Consider the following 16830-nt stretch of genomic DNA (forward strand, 5'->3'; position numbering starts at 1 on the left):
ATTCCCCATGCTCGCCAACCCTGGGAATATCTGGGTGTACAATATAGCGACTTCCATGTGGATTGAATTGTTAACCACTGGACAAAAGTGGTACCATTTCTCAGGTTTAGTTTGAAGTTTACTGCCAGGTAATGTTGAACATTATTACATCTGATTTATTAGTGATGTGTAAAGTTCTATAGAAAAAAGACTATGTAGGACCTTTTATAATTTAAGCATGTCACTTAATTGTTTTCAAATGCTTATGTTCATCTTTTTAAAATTATTTTTTGTACCTTATACAACTTGGAATGTTCATAATTTTCAGACGTTTTCTATCATTTGTAGACAGCATTTTAGACTATGTAAACCAAATACTAACAATTTATTAAAACCAATAATTAAAATAAACACAACATTGAAAACATCAGAAGGAATAAAAAGGAGCAATACTTAAACAGAACATTGAATACATCAGAAGGAGTAAAAAGGCTATTTCTCAGGGGAGGGAAGTCTGGCTGTGGGATTGGAACTGCTGCTGGATTGAAATCAGCAGCTGATCGTGAGTTACAGGAACAATAGCTCAGATATAGCACAGAGTGCAATTGATGAGCAGAGGTGACAGTGCCATCCTCTAAATAGGTAGGCCCACTATAACAAGCAGGACATGACTGAAAGATACCTCGTATGTACAGACATACTGAGAAACAGCTTCCACAGCTGCTATCCTGTGTGCTGTCTGGGCTGCTGCCGCCACATCTGTCTACAGGGACTCATGCATCACAGAAACTTCTGGGGGTTTCTGTGCCCAGCAGCTCTGGTGCACAAGTTCGTTGTGGCTTCAGAGTGGCTCTTTCCCCTGCTGATTTACACCCACTCAATGTGCGGATCTGAGGCAGTGTGTCTCCCCAGATCTGAGTCTTCCTCATCCTTGGTTTGTGAATCCTTGGCATGTTCTTCCTGCAACTGGGTCAGGAGCCTCTTGACGCGGACACTAAGATCAGAGTGTGGCATGCACACACTCAAGTAGGCCTTCAGGTATTTCAGAGGCAACAGGTCTGCTGGGTCACAAAAGTCCTCAGGATTCGTGTCCATCCATGTTTCCAGGAAGCTACAGAGGGTGTTCTTTACTTGTTCATCCGCTTTAGAATAAGGTTTGAAGTAAGCATACCTAGAAAAGACCAAAGAGTATGTCACCTCTAAAGTCCCAGTCCCCTCACCTAATACTGTCACTTCTGGCTGCTCTCAGATATATTTGTTCAGATGTACACAATAGGTGCTTTCCATGTATCTGTGCCAAAGATGAACACAGGTGTCTGTATCCAGACCTCTCCTTGGTCACATGGTTTTCTGCATTGTCTTTCATGGATCTCTACTTTGGACACATCTCTACTGCTACTCCAATATTTCTAGTACCTCCTTTATGTATGAGAGAATTGCATTCACTAAGGCCTCAGAAATATTGCCAGAATGGTAAAGAGCTTTTCAAAGGTAGAGGGGTTGGTTACAACCATTTTAGGGTCTCAGCTCTGGACAGCCCAATCCCTTGAACCAAGCATGGGAGAAGGAATTACTTAAAGCATGCTAATGGGTTCTGACAATTATGTAGACAAGAAACAGATGGAGACAGAGACAGAGACTGAAACTTAGACAGAGCCAGAGCCTGAGATAGAGACAAGAGATAGAGAGTGAGACAGAGAGGGAGAGGAAGAAGAAACGGAGAGGGAAACAGAAGAGAAAGGAAGATGGGGATGGAGATGAGGGAGAGGGAGAGGGAGAGCCATCGAGAAAGAGAGAGAGAGAGAGAGAGAGAGAGAGAGAGAGAGAGAGAGAGAGGAGAGAGGAGAGATACATACAAACATATAGAGACTTGAAGGGCATAAAGGGAGAGGACCAGAGAGACAAGGTGAGAGAGACAGAGTAGGGCAGATGGGAATTCCTGAAACCAACAGGAGGGTCAGAAATGATGGACGTGGAGATGGGCACTCACCTCACAAAAACCAGGTCCAACACCTGTAGGGGGGTGGCAAAATATCTGTATGTAGACAGAAAAGCAAGGACTGAGAAGGGGTCCCATTCCTTCAGAGAAGGCACCAGGGTGTTCATCTGCTCAACCACAGCCTTTGCCCTGGAGCAGGCCTCTCTCTGGGACTCCATCTGGTCGTGTTGGGCGGAAGCATTCTCCACCTGAAGAGAGATTAAAGTTGAAGGTTCAAACTGGCTCAGATCTGCACCCTTCTGAATGGTTCTCCTCATCCAAGTTTACCTGAATTATCTCAATGCCAAACCCACAGAGAAAAGAGAGCACTTACCTGGTCTGTGTGTTCCTGTCCTTGGCTGGCCTTGGTCAAATTTGTTCCCTTTCGCGAAAAGGGCCACAGGCGTTGAAAGCAAGAGTGAATCCTCTGCCTCCAGACACCATCATGGCCTTCCCCGTTGTGTCTCCTGAGGCCTGAGCCTCGAGTAGTCCGAAGACAGCAAGAAAACATCCTGCCCTCTCTACTGTCTCTGACAAGTGAGCCTGTAGGCCTTGCTCTAACCAGCAGGTTGCCTGGTTACCAAGGTTCTGCATTGTGAGGTCTACTTCATGAGGGTGGTTCCATTACTGTAGCTCTTTGACCAGGACATTCCTTAAAGCCTCCATGTCCCCTTCCATTTCCTAGGTGCACAAATAAACTCAGGAATACATGTGTTTCCCACTGCGCTGTCCCCAGAGATATCTTAATACAGCCAGCACCTCAGCTGTGCAGTCTCAGTCCCTACTGTGGAGCTGCATCTGTGAGCATGATCATAAATTCAGCCCTACGTATCCCCATCTACCATGAACATACCCTAGGCCTTTTTCCTTGCCTTTATGTGACCTTGTATGTGTTCTGTGTGGAAGGAGACCATATGCATGCTTGTGACAGGCAGTAGCCCCACAATGTGAGTGTGCTTGCATAGGAATTTTTTTTCCCAAGATCAGTTTCAACCACCATGGTCATCTTAGGTCTTAAACCCACAAGTTTATATCACTTTGTAAACAGCCGACTGAGGCACATCCACCATCGTATAAGATGGCACCCTAACACTCTTTCAAAGTGGATTCATCCTCCATTGCTTTGTCTTTCAATTCCTACTGGTGTCCTTGATCTAATCCTCTCCAGTGATTGATACTCTCTCTCTCTCTCTCTCTCTCTCATATATATATATCGATATCTATATAGATAGATAGATATAGATGTAGATGTAGATATAGATATAGATATAGATATAGATGTAACACAAGGTGTGTTACTATATACCTAACATACTTATATACATAATCTCCATGAGCACTATTCTTGTCAACTCTAGCAGAACCCATTCGTTCATATTCAAAATAGGGCAGCTTCCAAGTACATTTAGCAACCTGGTTTATCAGTTTTCACTAAGACAGGGCAACTTTTCTCCTATTAACTCAGTGAGTGGAATGGCTCCCTTAGTCAGGAAACAGAGTCAGAGACAGTCCCTGCTCCCACTACTAAGGCTTCACAGGAAGATGAAGCTACACAAGTGTTGCAAGGTCCTGCGGGTCCATGTCAGTCCAGTGTAGGCTACCAGGTCCCCATGCAGGATCTCTGGTGGACATTTCACTCCCTGTATCCTGTGGGCTTCTTTGACTGGATATTCCCCCCAGTCCTGTGGTGTGCTCTACCTCTCAGCTCAAAGAAAATTTCCTCCAAATTTTCTACAATGTTTTTCTAGCTCTACCTAATGTATGACTGTGTGTCTTTGTACTTGTTCCATCTCTTTCTAAGTGAGGCTTTTCTGATGAAAATTGTGTTAGCAATAATCTCCGAGTATACCAGAATATTACTAGAAATCCTTTCATTGGCATTTTTTCTATTCCCTTTTTTCTTTCATGTCTCTGTGTGCATCTATGTCGATGGGTGGTCCAGTCTCTGGTTCTGGGTGCCTTAGGCATTGCGAGGTGTAGACATACTCCCATTTAATGGGGCTCAAATGTGTCAAGGCATTGGTTAGACCCTTTAGAAATTTGTTTCTTTTACTACAGTACATGATATAGGCTGTACAAAATGTAGATGAAACGTTTTCTTGCTGGGCTGATATCCTAATCTGTCCACTGAAAGTCTTTCTGGTTACATGAGAAGTCTCAATATCCCCAAATTCTAGGAATCTAAGCTGGGATCGCCTCTCATAGATTCCTAAGAGTTTCCATTTCACTAGGATTCCAGCTTGTCCCAGAGATACCCCCAATTCTGATTTATTCTCCCAACCCTCTCTCCCAATTGGATCCTCCATTTTCTTTCTCTACCCTTCATTTAGACCACTCCTCTACCTACCTCCCACCCCAATACGCCCAAATCGATGTTGATTTTCTTTCCCCTTCAGGGTGTGATGCATGTACCTCCTTCTTGGGGCCTCTTATTACTTAGGTTCTCTTTGTCTGTGTCTTTCTCTGTGTCAAGTAGTAGCATACTTGTTCTTTATTTTAAAATTAATTTCCACATTTAAGTGAATATATTATATTTGTTTCCAATTCCATTCATTTGCCAGAATAGAACCAGATGTTGCTTTTAACAGCTGAAGAATACCCAAGTGTGTAAAGGTAAAATATTTCCTTTGTCCATTCTTCAATTGAAGAACTTTACGTTGTTTCTAGCCATTAACGAAAAAGATTGTATGATGATAGTTTAGCATGTTAACAGCTAGTATGTATTTTTTTCTACAAGCCCAAAGTGTTCACTTCCAAAGTTGTTGTTCAATTTTGCACTTCCACCAACAATAGAAAAGTGTTCCCTTTGCTTTAGCCATTCTGACAGGTAAGATAGAATCACAGTCATTTTATTTATTTCCCTGATGACTAAGGATGTTGAACGTTTGTCTTAGTGCATTTAAGCGAGAACATTCTGCTGAGAATCCTGTTTAGATCGGTATTGTTGGTCCATGTCCACCCAGCATGTCCACTGCAGAGGCATAGCATGGAGACTTTGACTGTGCTTATCCCAGAGAGCTTGCCTTGAGACAATGGATGCTCCAGGAGTGAAAAATGCATTCTGAGATGGGAGATAGCCAAAGCTGGGATTCCTTGCCTTTCAGGCATCTAGTTGCCCCTTGAAAATTCTGCATGTTTCCAATGGGGGAAAAAAAGCCATAAACACTGACCTTACTACAGAACCTTTGACTTACAATGGTGTCAGGTTGGTTAGATATGCATGTCCTTCTGTGACACAAACATTGTGGGATTAATCAACAGATGTCTGACTGGACTTAAGACTCATTCTCTGAGTTGGACCTATACCCCACATGGCATTGCTGACCAAGAGCCTGAGACTAGATAGTTCAGGGACATGGGGAATATCTGAATAGGACTGTTCTACAAGAGAAAGATAAAAAAGTGATTCCTTAGGAACTGTTGGGCTCATAGACCAGTGCCTTCCTCAGCCTACTTCAGAGAAGCTTCAAGCAGATCACAAGACATACTGAGACCCATAAACAGAATTTATGTAGAGTGAGTCAACTAGGAGCACTCAGTCCTAACCTGGAGAAGTGTCTTCATGCACCCATCCTCCACACAGGATGATCTCCACTTGATAACCCTTTGCAATTGAAAGTTCAGATTTGGCTATGAGAATCTCCAGGTAAACAAACTTCTCTTTAGTGCAGTCCTCCTGTTCAGCAAGAAATGGCTAACAGAAAACGAACCCATTTATATCTATGAATGAGGCTCCTGGTTCATAATGTCCTACCAGGACTTTGTGTAATTTAACTTTCATATTTCACTATTATTTATATAGAGCCTTTTTCTCTTTTGTGTCTGCATGACCTTTGTGTATCTGCTCTGGATTCCATGTTATTGTTTTTAAGGGATTTTATGCTCATTCTTAGCCCTGGAGAAGGGGATTCTGAAATCTTCACACTTTCTGCAATGCTGACTGCAGCTGCTGTTTCCTGGGGAGGGAGAATCATGTTCGTCTGAGGGTGTGACCAGGGGTGGACTGACTGTATTCGTGCACTCAGTCAGTGGACACATACCTATTCCTACATGATCCACATTACTTGAATGCAGAGAGTGAATAAAATAGGAATATGTTATCAAATATTATCATAAATAAGTTAATAAGAATAATTCATTTAATTAATTAATTAATACCAGAAGGGAGTCTGGTCAGCAAGGCATGCTATGAGTAGATGGATGTGATGAGGGGTGGATACAATCAAAATGCTTTATATACTTTTCGAAAGTGCTTTCTTCATTTGAAAAACACCTTCCTACCCATTAAAACCCATTTTCCCAACTTTCAGCTCTCTGCCTGCGTAGATGTCTTCATTACGGAAATTCTTGCCTAATTCTAGACTAGTATTTGGCTTCATGGCTTGAACAGTACCTTTGCTATTCCATAGCATGAGGTAGCACAAACTATAATTAATCAGTTCATCTACAGGAGACCACTTATCCAGTTTGGATTTCCCATTTCAATTCTTTGGGTGATTTTGATACATCGTTACAGGAACTAAGTCAAATTAGTTGCCTTTATGGTTTGAAGAAATGCCGAATATTCCTGAAAGTAGGTAAGGCATTCCACAGGTGCCTTAGAAATGCGCCATGATTCTCTGATTCCCCATGCTCGCCAACCCTGGGAATATCTGGGTGTACAATATAGCGACTTCCATGTGGATTGAATTGTTAACCACTGGACAAAAGTGGTACCATTTCTCAGGTTTAGTTTGAAGTTTACTGCCAGGTAATGTTGAACATTATTACATCTGATTTATTAGTGATGTGTAAAGTTCTATAGAAAAAAGACTATGTAGGACCTTTTATAATTTAAGCATGTCACTTAATTGTTTTCAAATGCTTATGTTCATCTTTTTAAAATTATTTTTTGTACCTTATACAACTTGGAATGTTCATAATTTTCAGACGTTTTCTATCATTTGTAGACAGCATTTTAGACTATGTAAACCAAATACTAACAATTTATTAAAACCAATAATTAAAATAAACACAACATTGAAAACATCAGAAGGAATAAAAAGGAGCAATACTTAAACAGAACATTGAATACATCAGAAGGAGTAAAAAGGCTATTTCTCAGGGGAGGGAAGTCTGGCTGTGGGATTGGAACTGCTGCTGGATTGAAATCAGCAGCTGATCGTGAGTTACAGGAACAATAGCTCAGATATAGCACAGAGTGCAATTGATGAGCAGAGGTGACAGTGCCATCCTCTAAATAGGTAGGCCCACTATAACAAGCAGGACATGACTGAAAGATACCTCGTATGTACAGACATACTGAGAAACAGCTTCCACAGCTGCTATCCTGTGTGCTGTCTGGGCTGCTGCCGCCACATCTGTCTACAGGGACTCATGCATCACAGAACCTTCTGGGGGTTTTTGTGCCCAGCAGCTCTGGTGCACAAGTTCATTCTGGCTCCAGAGTGGCTCTTTCCCCTGCTGATTTACACCCACTCAATGTGCGGATCTGAGGCAGTGTGTCTCCCCAGATCTGAGTCTTCCTCATCCTTGGTTTGTGAATCCTTGGCATGTTCTTCCTGCAACTGGGTCAGGAGCCTCTTGACGCGGACACTAAGATCAGAGTGTGGCATGCACACACTCAAGTAGGCCTTCAGGTATTTCAGAGGCAACAGGTCTGCTGGGTCACAAAAGTCCTCAGGATTCGTGTCCATCCATGTTTCCAGGAAGCTACAGAGGGTGTTCTTTACTTGTTCATCCTCTTTAGAATAAGGTTTGATGTAAGCATACCTAGAAACGACCAAAGAGTATGTCACCTCTAAAGTCCCAGTCCCCTCACCTAATACTGTCACTTCTGGCTGCTCTCAGATATATTTGTTCAGATGTACACAATAGGTGCTTTCCATGTATCTGTGCCAAAGATGAACACAGGTGTCTGTATCCAGACCTCTCCTTGGTCACATGATTTCCTGCATTGTCTTTCATGGATCTCTACTTTGGACACATCTCTACTGCTACTCCAATATTTCTAGTACCTCCTTTATGTATGAGAGAATTGCATTCACTAAGGCCTCAGAAATATTGCCAGAATGGTAAAGAGCTTTTCAAAGGTAGAGGGGTTGGTTACAACCATTTTAGGGTCTCAGCTCTGGACAGCCCAATCCCTTGAACCAAGCATGGGAGAAGGAATTACTTAAAGCATGCTAATGGGTTCTGACAATTATGTAGACAAGAAAAAGATGGAGACAGAGACAGAGACTGAAACTTAGACAGAGCCAGAGCCTGAGATAGAGACAAGAGATAGAGAGTGAGACAGAGAGGGAGAGGAAGAAGAAACGGAGAGGGAAACAGAAGAGAAAGGAAGATGGGGATGGAGATGAGGGAGAGGGAGAGGGAGAGCCATCGAGAAAGAGAGAGAGAGAGAGAGAGAGAGAGAGAGAGAGAGAGAGAGAGGAGAGAGGAGAGACACATACAAACATATAGAGACTTGAAGGGCATAAAGGGAGAGGACCAGAGAGACAAGGTGAGAGAGACAGAGTAGGGCAGATGGGAATTCCTGAAACCAACAGGAGGGTCAGAAATGATGGACGTGGAGATGGGCACTCACCTCACAAAAACCAGGTCCAACACCTGTAGGGGGGTGGCAAAATATCTGTATGTAGACAGAAAAGCAAGGACTGAGAAGGGGTCCCATTCCTTCAGAGAAGGCACCAGGGTGTTCATCTGCTCAACCACAGCCTTTGCCCTGGAGCAGGCCTCTCTCTGGGACTCCATCTGGTCGTGTTGGGCGGAAGCATTCTCCACCTGAAGAGAGATTAAAGTTGAAGGTTCAAACTGGCTCAGATCTGCACCCTTCTGAATGGTTCTCCTCATCCAAGTTTACCTGAATTATCTCAATGCCAAACCCACAGAGAAAAGAGAGCACTTACCTGGTCTGTGTGTTCCTGTCCTTGGCTGGCCTTGGTCAAATTTGTTCCCTTTCGGGAAAATGGCCACAGGCGTTGAAAGCAAGAGTGAATCCTCTGCCTCCAGACACCATCATGGCCTTCCCCGTTGTGTCTCCTGAGGCCTGAGCCTCGAGTAGTCCGAAGACAGCAAGAAAACATCCTGCCCTCTCTACTGTCTCTGACAAGTGAGCCTGTAGGCCTTGCTCTAACCAGCAGGTTGCCTGGTTACCAAGGTTCTGCATTGTGAGGTCTACTTCATGAGGGTGGTTCCATTACTGTAGCTCTTTGATCAGGACATTCCTTAAAGGCTCTCATGTCCCCTTCCATTTCCTAGGTGCACAAATAAACTCAGGAATACATGTGTTTCCCACTGCGCTGTCCCCAGAGATATCTTAATACAGCCAGCACCTCAGCTGTGCAGTCTCAGTCCCTACTGTGGAGCTGCATCTGTGAGCATGATCATAAATTCAGCCCTACGTATCCCCATCTACCATGAACATACCCTAGGCCTTTTTCCTTGCCTTTATGTGACCTTGTATGTGTTCTGTGTGGAAGGAGACCATATGCATGCTTGTGACAGGCAGTAGCCCCACAATGTCAGTGTGCTTGCATAGGAATTTTTTTCCCCAGGATCAGTTTCCACCACCATGGTCATCTTAGTTCTTAAACCCACAAGTTTATATCACTTTGTAAACAGCCGACTGAGGCACATCCACCATCGTATAAGATGGCACCCTAACACTCTTTCAAAGTGGATTCATCCTCCATTGCTTTGTCTTTCAATTCCTACTGGTGTCCTTGATCTAATCCTCTCCAGTGATTGATACGCTCTCTCTCTCTCTTTCATATATCTATATCTATATCTATATAGATAGATAGATGTAGATGTAGATGTAGATGTAGATATAGATATAGATATAGATGTAACACAATGAGTGTTAGTATATACCTAACATACTTATATACATAATCTCCATGAGCACTATTCTTGTCAACTCTAGCAGAACCCATTCGTTCATATTCAAAATAGGGCAGCTTCCAAGTACATTTAGCAACCTGGTTTATCAGTTTTCACTAAGACAGGGCAACTTTTCTCCTATTAACTCAGTGAGTGGAATGGCTCCCTTAGTCAGGAAACAGAGTCAGAGACAGTCCCTGCTCCCACTACTAAGGCTTCACAGGAAGATGAAGCTACACAAGTGTTGCAAGGTCCTGCGGGTCCATGTCAGTCCAGTGTAGGCTACCAGGTCACCATGCAGGATCTCTGGTGGACATTTCAGTCCCTGTATCCTGTGGGCTTCTTTGACTGGATATTCCCCCAGTCCTGTGGTGTGCTCTACCTCTCAGCTCAAAGAAAATTTCCTCCAAATTTTCTACAATGTTTTTCTAGCTCTACCTAATGTATGACTGTGTGTCTTTGTACTTGTTCCATCACTTTCTAAGTGAGGCTTTTCTGATAACAATTGTGTTAGCAATAATCTCCGAGTATACCAGAATATTACTAGAAATCCTTTCATTGGCATTTTTTCTATTCCCTTTTTCCTTTTATGTCTCTGTGTGCATCTATGTCGATGGGTGGTCCAGTCTCTGGTTCTGGGTGCCTTAGGCATTGCGAGGTGTAGACATACTCCCATTTAATGGGGCTCAAATGTGTCAAGGCATTGGTTAGACACTTTAGAAATTTGTTTCTTTTACTACAGTACATGATATAGGCTGTACAAAATGTAGATGAAACGTTTTCTTGCTGGGCTGATATCCTAATCTGTCCACTGAAAGTCTTTCTGGTTACATGAGAAGTCTCAATATCCCCAAATTCTAGGAATCTAAGCTGGGATCGCCTCTCATAGATTCCTAAGAGTTTCCATTTCACTAGGATTCCAGCTTGTCCCAGAGATACCCCCAATTCTGATTTATTCTCCCAACCCTCTCTCCCAATTGGATCCTCCATTTTCTTTCTCTACCCTTCATTTAGACCACTCCTCTACCTACCTCCCACCCCAATACGCCCAAATCGATGTTGATTTTCTTTCCCCTTCAGGGTGTGATGCATGTACCTCCTTCTTGGGGCCTCTTATTACTTAGGTTCTCTTTGTCTGTGTCTTTCTCTGTGTCAAGTAGTAGCATACTTGTTCTTTATTTTAAAATTAATTTCCACATTTAAGTGAATATATTATATTTGTTTCCAATTCCATTCATTTGCCAGAATAGAACCAGATGTTGCTTTTAACAGCTGAAGAATACCCAAGTGTGTAAAGGTAAAATATTTCCTTTGTCCATTCTTCAATTGAAGAACTTTACGTTGTTTCTAGCCATTAACGAAAAAGATTGTATGATGATAGTTTAGCATGTTAACAGCTAGTATGTATTTTTTTCTACAAGCCCAAAGTGTTCACTTCCAAAGTTGTTGTTCAATTTTGCACTTCCACCAACAATAGAAAAGTGTTCCCTTTGCTTTAGCCATTCTGACAGGTAAGATAGAATCACAGTCATTTTATTTATTTCCCTGATGACTAAGGATGTTGAACGTTTGTCTTAGTGCATTTAAGCGAGAACATTCTGCTGAGAATCCTGTTTAGATCGGTATTGTTGGTCCATGTCCACCCAGCATGTCCACTGCAGAGGCATAGCATGGAGACTTTGACTGTGCTTATCCCAGAGAGCTTGCCTTGAGACAATGGATGCTCCAGGAGTGAAAAATGCATTCTGAGATGGGAGATAGCCAAAGCTGGGATTCCTTGCCTTTCAGGCATCTAGTTGCCCCTTGAAAATTCTGCATGTTTCCAATGGGGGAAAAAAAGCCATAAACACTGACCTTACTACAGAACCTTTGACTTACAATGGTGTCAGGTTGGTTAGATATGCATGTCCTTCTGTGACACAAACATTGTGGGATTAATCAACAGATGTCTGACTGGACTTAAGACTCATTCTCTGAGTTGGACCTATACCCCACATGGCATTGCTGACCAAGAGCCTGAGACTAGATAGTTCAGGGACATGGGGAATATCTGAATAGGACTGTTCTACAAGAGAAAGATAAAAAAGTGATTCCTTAGGAACTGTTGGGCTCATAGACCAGTGCCTTCCTCAGCCTACTTCAGAGAAGCTTCAAGCAGATCACAAGACATACTGAGACCCATAAACAGAATTTATGTAGAGTGAGTCAACTAGGAGCACTCAGTCCTAACCTGGAGAAGTGTCTTCATGCACCCATCCTCCACACAGGATGATCTCCACTTGATAACCCTTTGCAATTGAAAGTTCAGATTTGGCTATGAGAATCTCCAGGTAAACAAACTTCTCTTTAGTGCAGTCCTCCTGTTCAGCAAGAAATGGCTAACAGAAAACGAACCCATTTATATCTATGAATGAGGCTCCTGGTTCATAATGTCCTACCAGGACTTTGTGTAATTTAACTTTCATATTTCACTATTATTTATATAGAGCCTTTTTCTCTTTTGTGTCTGCATGACCTTTGTGTATCTGCTCTGGATTCCATGTTATTGTTTTTAAGGGATTTTATGCTCATTCTTAGCCCTGGAGAAGGGGATTCTGAAATCTTCACACTTTCTGCAATGCTGACTGCAGCTGCTGTTTCCTGGGGAGGGAGAATCATGTTCGTCTGAGGGTGTGACCAGGGGTGGACTGACTGTATTCGTGCACTCAGTCAGTGGACACATACCTATTCCTACATGATCCACATTACTTGAATGCAGAGAGTGAATAAAATAGGAATATGTTATCAAATATTATCATAAATAAGTTAATAAGAATAATTCATTTAATTAATTAATTAATACCAGAAGGGAGTCTGGTCAGCAAGGCATGCTATGAGTAGATGGATGTGATGAGGGGTGGATACAATCAAAATGCTTTATATACTTTTCGAAAGTGCTTTCTTCATTTGAAAAACACCTTCCTACCCATTAAAACCCATTTTCCCAACTTTCAGCTCTCTGCCTGCGTAGATGTCTTCATTACGGAAATTCTTGCCTAATTCTAGACTAGTATTTGGCTTCATGGCTTGAACAGTACCTTTGCTATTCCATAGCATGAGGTAGCACAAACTATAATTAATCAGTTCATCTACAGGAGACCACTTATCCAGTTTGGATTTCCCATTTCAATTCTTTGGGTGATTTTGATACATCGTTACAGGAACTAAGTCAAATTAGTTGCCTTTATGGTTTGAAGAAATGCCGAATATTCCTGAAAGTAGGTAAGGCATTCCACAGGTGCCTTAGAAATGCGCCATGATTCTCTGATTCCCCATGCTCGCCAACCCTGGGAATATCTGGGTGTACAATATAGCGACTTCCATGTGGATTGAATTGTTAACCACTGGACAAAAGTGGTACCATTTCTCAGGTTTAGTTTGAAGTTTACTGCCAGGTAATGTTGAACATTATTACATCTGATTTATTAGTGATGTGTAAAGTTCTATAGAAAAAAGACTATGTAGGACCTTTTATAATTTAAGCATGTCACTTAATTGTTTTCAAATGCTTATGTTCATCTTTTTAAAATTATTTTTTGTACCTTATACAACTTGGAATGTTCATAATTTTCAGACGTTTTCTATCATTTGTAGACAGCATTTTAGACTATGTAAACCAAATACTAACAATTTATTAAAACCAATAATTAAAATAAACACAACATTGAAAACATCAGAAGGAATAAAAAGGAGCAATACTTAAACAGAACATTGAATACATCAGAAGGAGTAAAAAGGCTATTTCTCAGGGGAGGGAAGTCTGGCTGTGGGATTGGAACTGCTGCTGGATTGAAATCAGCAGCTGATCGTGAGTTACAGGAACAATAGCTCAGATATAGCACAGAGTGCAATTGATGAGCAGAGGTGACAGTGCCATCCTCTAAATAGGTAGGCCCACTATAACAAGCAGGACATGACTGAAAGATACCTCGTATGTACAGACATACTGAGAAACAGCTTCCACAGCTGCTATCCTGTGTGCTGTCTGGGCTGCTGCCGCCACATCTGTCTACAGGGACTCATGCATCACAGAACCTTCTGGGGGTTTTTGTGCCCAGCAGCTCTGGTGCACAAGTTCATTCTGGCTCCAGAGTGGCTCTTTCCCCTGCTGATTTACACCCACTCAATGTGCGGATCTGAGGCAGTGTGTCTCCCCAGATCTGAGTCTTCCTCATCCTTGGTTTGTGAATCCTTGGCATGTTCTTCCTGCAACTGGGTCAGGAGCCTCTTGACGCGGACACTAAGATCAGAGTGTGGCATGCACACACTCAAGTAGGCCTTCAGGTATTTCAGAGGCAACAGGTCTGCTGGGTCACAAAAGTCCTCAGGATTCGTGTCCATCCATGTTTCCAGGAAGCTACAGAGGGTGTTCTTTACTTGTTCATCCTCTTTAGAATAAGGTTTGATGTAAGCATACCTAGAAACGACCAAAGAGTATGTCACCTCTAAAGTCCCAGTCCCCTCACCTAATACTGTCACTTCTGGCTGCTCTCAGATATATTTGTTCAGATGTACACAATAGGTGCTTTCCATGTATCTGTGCCAAAGATGAACACAGGTGTCTGTATCCAGACCTCTCCTTGGTCACATGATTTCCTGCATTGTCTTTCATGGATCTCTACTTTGGACACATCTCTACTGCTACTCCAATATTTCTAGTACCTCCTTTATGTATGAGAGAATTGCATTCACTAAGGCCTCAGAAATATTGCCAGAATGGTAAAGAGCTTTTCAAAGGTAGAGGGGTTGGTTACAACCATTTTAGGGTCTCAGCTCTGGACAGCCCAATCCCTTGAACCAAGCATGGGAGAAGGAATTACTTAAAGCATGCTAATGGGTTCTGACAATTATGTAGACAAGAAAAAGATGGAGACAGAGACAGAGACTGAAACTTAGACAGAGCCAGAGCCTGAGATAGAGACAAGAGATAGAGAGTGAGACAGAGAGGGAGAGGAAGAAGAAACGGAGAGGGAAACAGAAGAGAAAGGAAGATGGGGATGGAGATGAGGGAGAGGGAGAGGGAGAGCCATCGAGAAAGAGAGAGAGAGAGAGAGAGAGAGAGAGAGAGAGAGAGAGAGAGAGAGAGAGAGGAGAGAGGAGAGACACATACAAACATATAGAGACTTGAAGGGCATAAAGGGAGAGGACCAGAGAGACAAGGTGAGAGAGACAGAGTAGGGCAGATGGGAATTCCTGAAACCAACAGGAGGGTCAGAAATGATGGACGTGGAGATGGGCACTCACCTCACAAAAACCAGGTCCAACACCTGTAGGGGGGTGGCAAAATATCTGTATGTAGACAGAAAAGCAAGGACTGAGAAGGGGTCCCATTCCTTCAGAGAAGGCACCAGGGTGTTCATCTGCTCAACCACAGCCTTTGCCCTGGAGCAGGCCTCTCTCTGGGACTCCATCTGGTCGTGTTGGGCGGAAGCATTCTCCACCTGAAGAGAGATTAAAGTTGAAGGTTCAAACTGGCTCAGATCTGCACCCTTCTGAATGGTTCTCCTCATCCAAGTTTACCTGAATTATCTCAATGCCAAACCCACAGAGAAAAGAGAGCACTTACCTGGTCTGTGTGTTCCTGTCCTTGGCTGGCCTTGGTCAAATTTGTTCCCTTTCGGGAAAATGGCCACAGGCGTTGAAAGCAAGAGTGAATCCTCTGCCTCCAGACACCATCATGGCCTTCCCCGTTGTGTCTCCTGAGGCCTGAGCCTCGAGTAGTCCGAAGACAGCAAGAAAACATCCTGCCCTCTCTACTGTCTCTGACAAGTGAGCCTGTAGGCCTTGCTCTAACCAGCAGGTTGCCTGGTTACCAAGGTTCTGCATTGTGAGGTCTACTTCATGAGGGTGGTTCCATTACTGTAGCTCTTTGATCAGGACATTCCTTAAAGGCTCTCATGTCCCCTTCCATTTCCTAGGTGCACAAATAAACTCAGGAATACATGTGTTTCCCACTGCGCTGTCCCCAGAGATATCTTAATACAGCCAGCACCTCAGCTGTGCAGTCTCAGTCCCTACTGTGGAGCTGCATCTGTGAGCATGATCATAAATTCAGCCCTACGTATCCCCATCTACCATGAACATACCCTAGGCCTTTTTCCTTGCCTTTATGTGACCTTGTATGTGTTCTGTGTGGAAGGAGACCATATGCATGCTTGTGACAGGCAGTAGCCCCACAATGTCAGTGTGCTTGCATAGGAATTTTTTTCCCCAGGATCAGTTTCCACCACCATGGTCATCTTAGTTCTTAAACCCACAAGTTTATATCACTTTGTAAACAGCCGACTGAGGCACATCCACCATCGTATAAGATGGCACCCTAACACTCTTTCAAAGTGGATTCATCCTCCATTGCTTTGTCTTTCAATTCCTACTGGTGTCCTTGATCTAATCCTCTCCAGTGATTGATACGCTCTCTCTCTCTCTTTCATATATCTATATCTATATCTATATAGATAGATAGATGTAGATGTAGATGTAGATGTAGATATAGATATAGATATAGATGTAACACAATGAGTGTTAGTATATACCTAACATACTTATATACATAATCTCCATGAGCACTATTCTTGTCAACTCTAGCAGAACCCATTCGTTCATATTCAAAATAGGGCAGCTTCCAAGTACATTTAGCAACCTGGTTTATCAGTTTTCACTAAGACAGGGCAACTTTTCTCCTATTAACTCAGTGAGTGGAATGGCTCCCTTAGTCAGGAAACAGAGTCAGAGACAGTCCCTGCTCCCACTACTAAGGCTTCACAGGAAGATGAAGCTACACAAGTGTTGCAAGGTCCTGCGGGTCCATGTCAGTCCAGTGTAGGCTACCAGGTCACCATGCAGGATCTCTGGTGGACATTTCAGTCCCTGTATCCTGTGGGCTTCTTTGACTGGATATTCCCCCAGTCCTGTGGTGTGCTCTACCTCTCAGCTCAAAGAAAATTTCC

At 42.9% G+C, this 16830-nt stretch overlaps 3 protein-coding genes across 3 annotated transcripts; all 3 read right to left on the reverse strand.

The window, feature by feature from the left end:
• Window positions 1-345: 345 nt before the first annotated feature.
• LOC120098137 (ral guanine nucleotide dissociation stimulator-like) lies at window positions 346-2531 on the reverse strand. Its single transcript, XM_039097246.2, has 3 exons — window positions 2292-2531; window positions 1970-2166; window positions 346-1150 (listed from the first exon to the last, which is right to left on the reverse strand). The coding sequence occupies exons 1-3, from the start codon at window positions 2466-2468 to the stop codon at window positions 847-849; spliced, it is 678 nt and encodes a 225-aa protein (XP_038953174.1). The 5' UTR covers window positions 2469-2531; the 3' UTR covers window positions 346-846.
• A 4393-nt stretch (window positions 2532-6924) lies between these two features.
• Window positions 6925-9104, reverse strand: LOC120098131 (ral guanine nucleotide dissociation stimulator-like). Its single transcript, XM_039097240.2, has 3 exons — window positions 8869-9104; window positions 8547-8743; window positions 6925-7729 (listed from the first exon to the last, which is right to left on the reverse strand). The coding sequence occupies exons 1-3, from the start codon at window positions 9043-9045 to the stop codon at window positions 7426-7428; spliced, it is 678 nt and encodes a 225-aa protein (XP_038953168.1). The 5' UTR covers window positions 9046-9104; the 3' UTR covers window positions 6925-7425.
• Window positions 9105-13495: 4391 nt separating this feature from the next.
• On the reverse strand, window positions 13496-15685 carry LOC120098133 (ral guanine nucleotide dissociation stimulator-like). The gene is made up of 3 exons (XM_039097242.2): window positions 15450-15685; window positions 15128-15324; window positions 13496-14300 (listed from the first exon to the last, which is right to left on the reverse strand). Exons 1-3 carry the CDS (start codon window positions 15624-15626, stop codon window positions 13997-13999), a joined length of 678 nt encoding a protein of 225 aa, XP_038953170.1. The 5' UTR covers window positions 15627-15685; the 3' UTR covers window positions 13496-13996.
• Window positions 15686-16830: the final 1145 nt, after the last annotated feature.

This window comes from Rattus norvegicus, chromosome 18 (assembly GCF_036323735.1).
Source record: "Rattus norvegicus strain BN/NHsdMcwi chromosome 18, GRCr8, whole genome shotgun sequence".
NCBI classification, from domain to species: domain Eukaryota; kingdom Metazoa; phylum Chordata; class Mammalia; order Rodentia; family Muridae; genus Rattus; species Rattus norvegicus.

Coding starts and splice junctions, on each gene's coding strand:
- LOC120098137 (XM_039097246.2), bottom strand. CDS start 2,468: ATGTTTTCTTGCTGTCTTCGGACTACTCGAGGCTCAGGCCTCAGGAGA. Junction 2,167..2,291: donor GACAGGAACACACAGACCAG/GTAAGTGCTCTC, acceptor ATCTCTCTTCAG/GTGGAGAATGCTTCCGCCCA. Junction 1,151..1,969: donor TTGGACCTGGTTTTTGTGAG/GTGAGTGCCCAT, acceptor GGTCTTTTCTAG/GTATGCTTACTTCAAACCTT.
- LOC120098131 (XM_039097240.2), bottom strand. CDS start 9,045: ATGTTTTCTTGCTGTCTTCGGACTACTCGAGGCTCAGGCCTCAGGAGA. Junction 8,744..8,868: donor GACAGGAACACACAGACCAG/GTAAGTGCTCTC, acceptor ATCTCTCTTCAG/GTGGAGAATGCTTCCGCCCA. Junction 7,730..8,546: donor TTGGACCTGGTTTTTGTGAG/GTGAGTGCCCAT, acceptor GGTCGTTTCTAG/GTATGCTTACATCAAACCTT.
- LOC120098133 (XM_039097242.2), bottom strand. CDS start 15,626: ATGTTTTCTTGCTGTCTTCGGACTACTCGAGGCTCAGGCCTCAGGAGA. Junction 15,325..15,449: donor GACAGGAACACACAGACCAG/GTAAGTGCTCTC, acceptor ATCTCTCTTCAG/GTGGAGAATGCTTCCGCCCA. Junction 14,301..15,127: donor TTGGACCTGGTTTTTGTGAG/GTGAGTGCCCAT, acceptor GGTCGTTTCTAG/GTATGCTTACATCAAACCTT.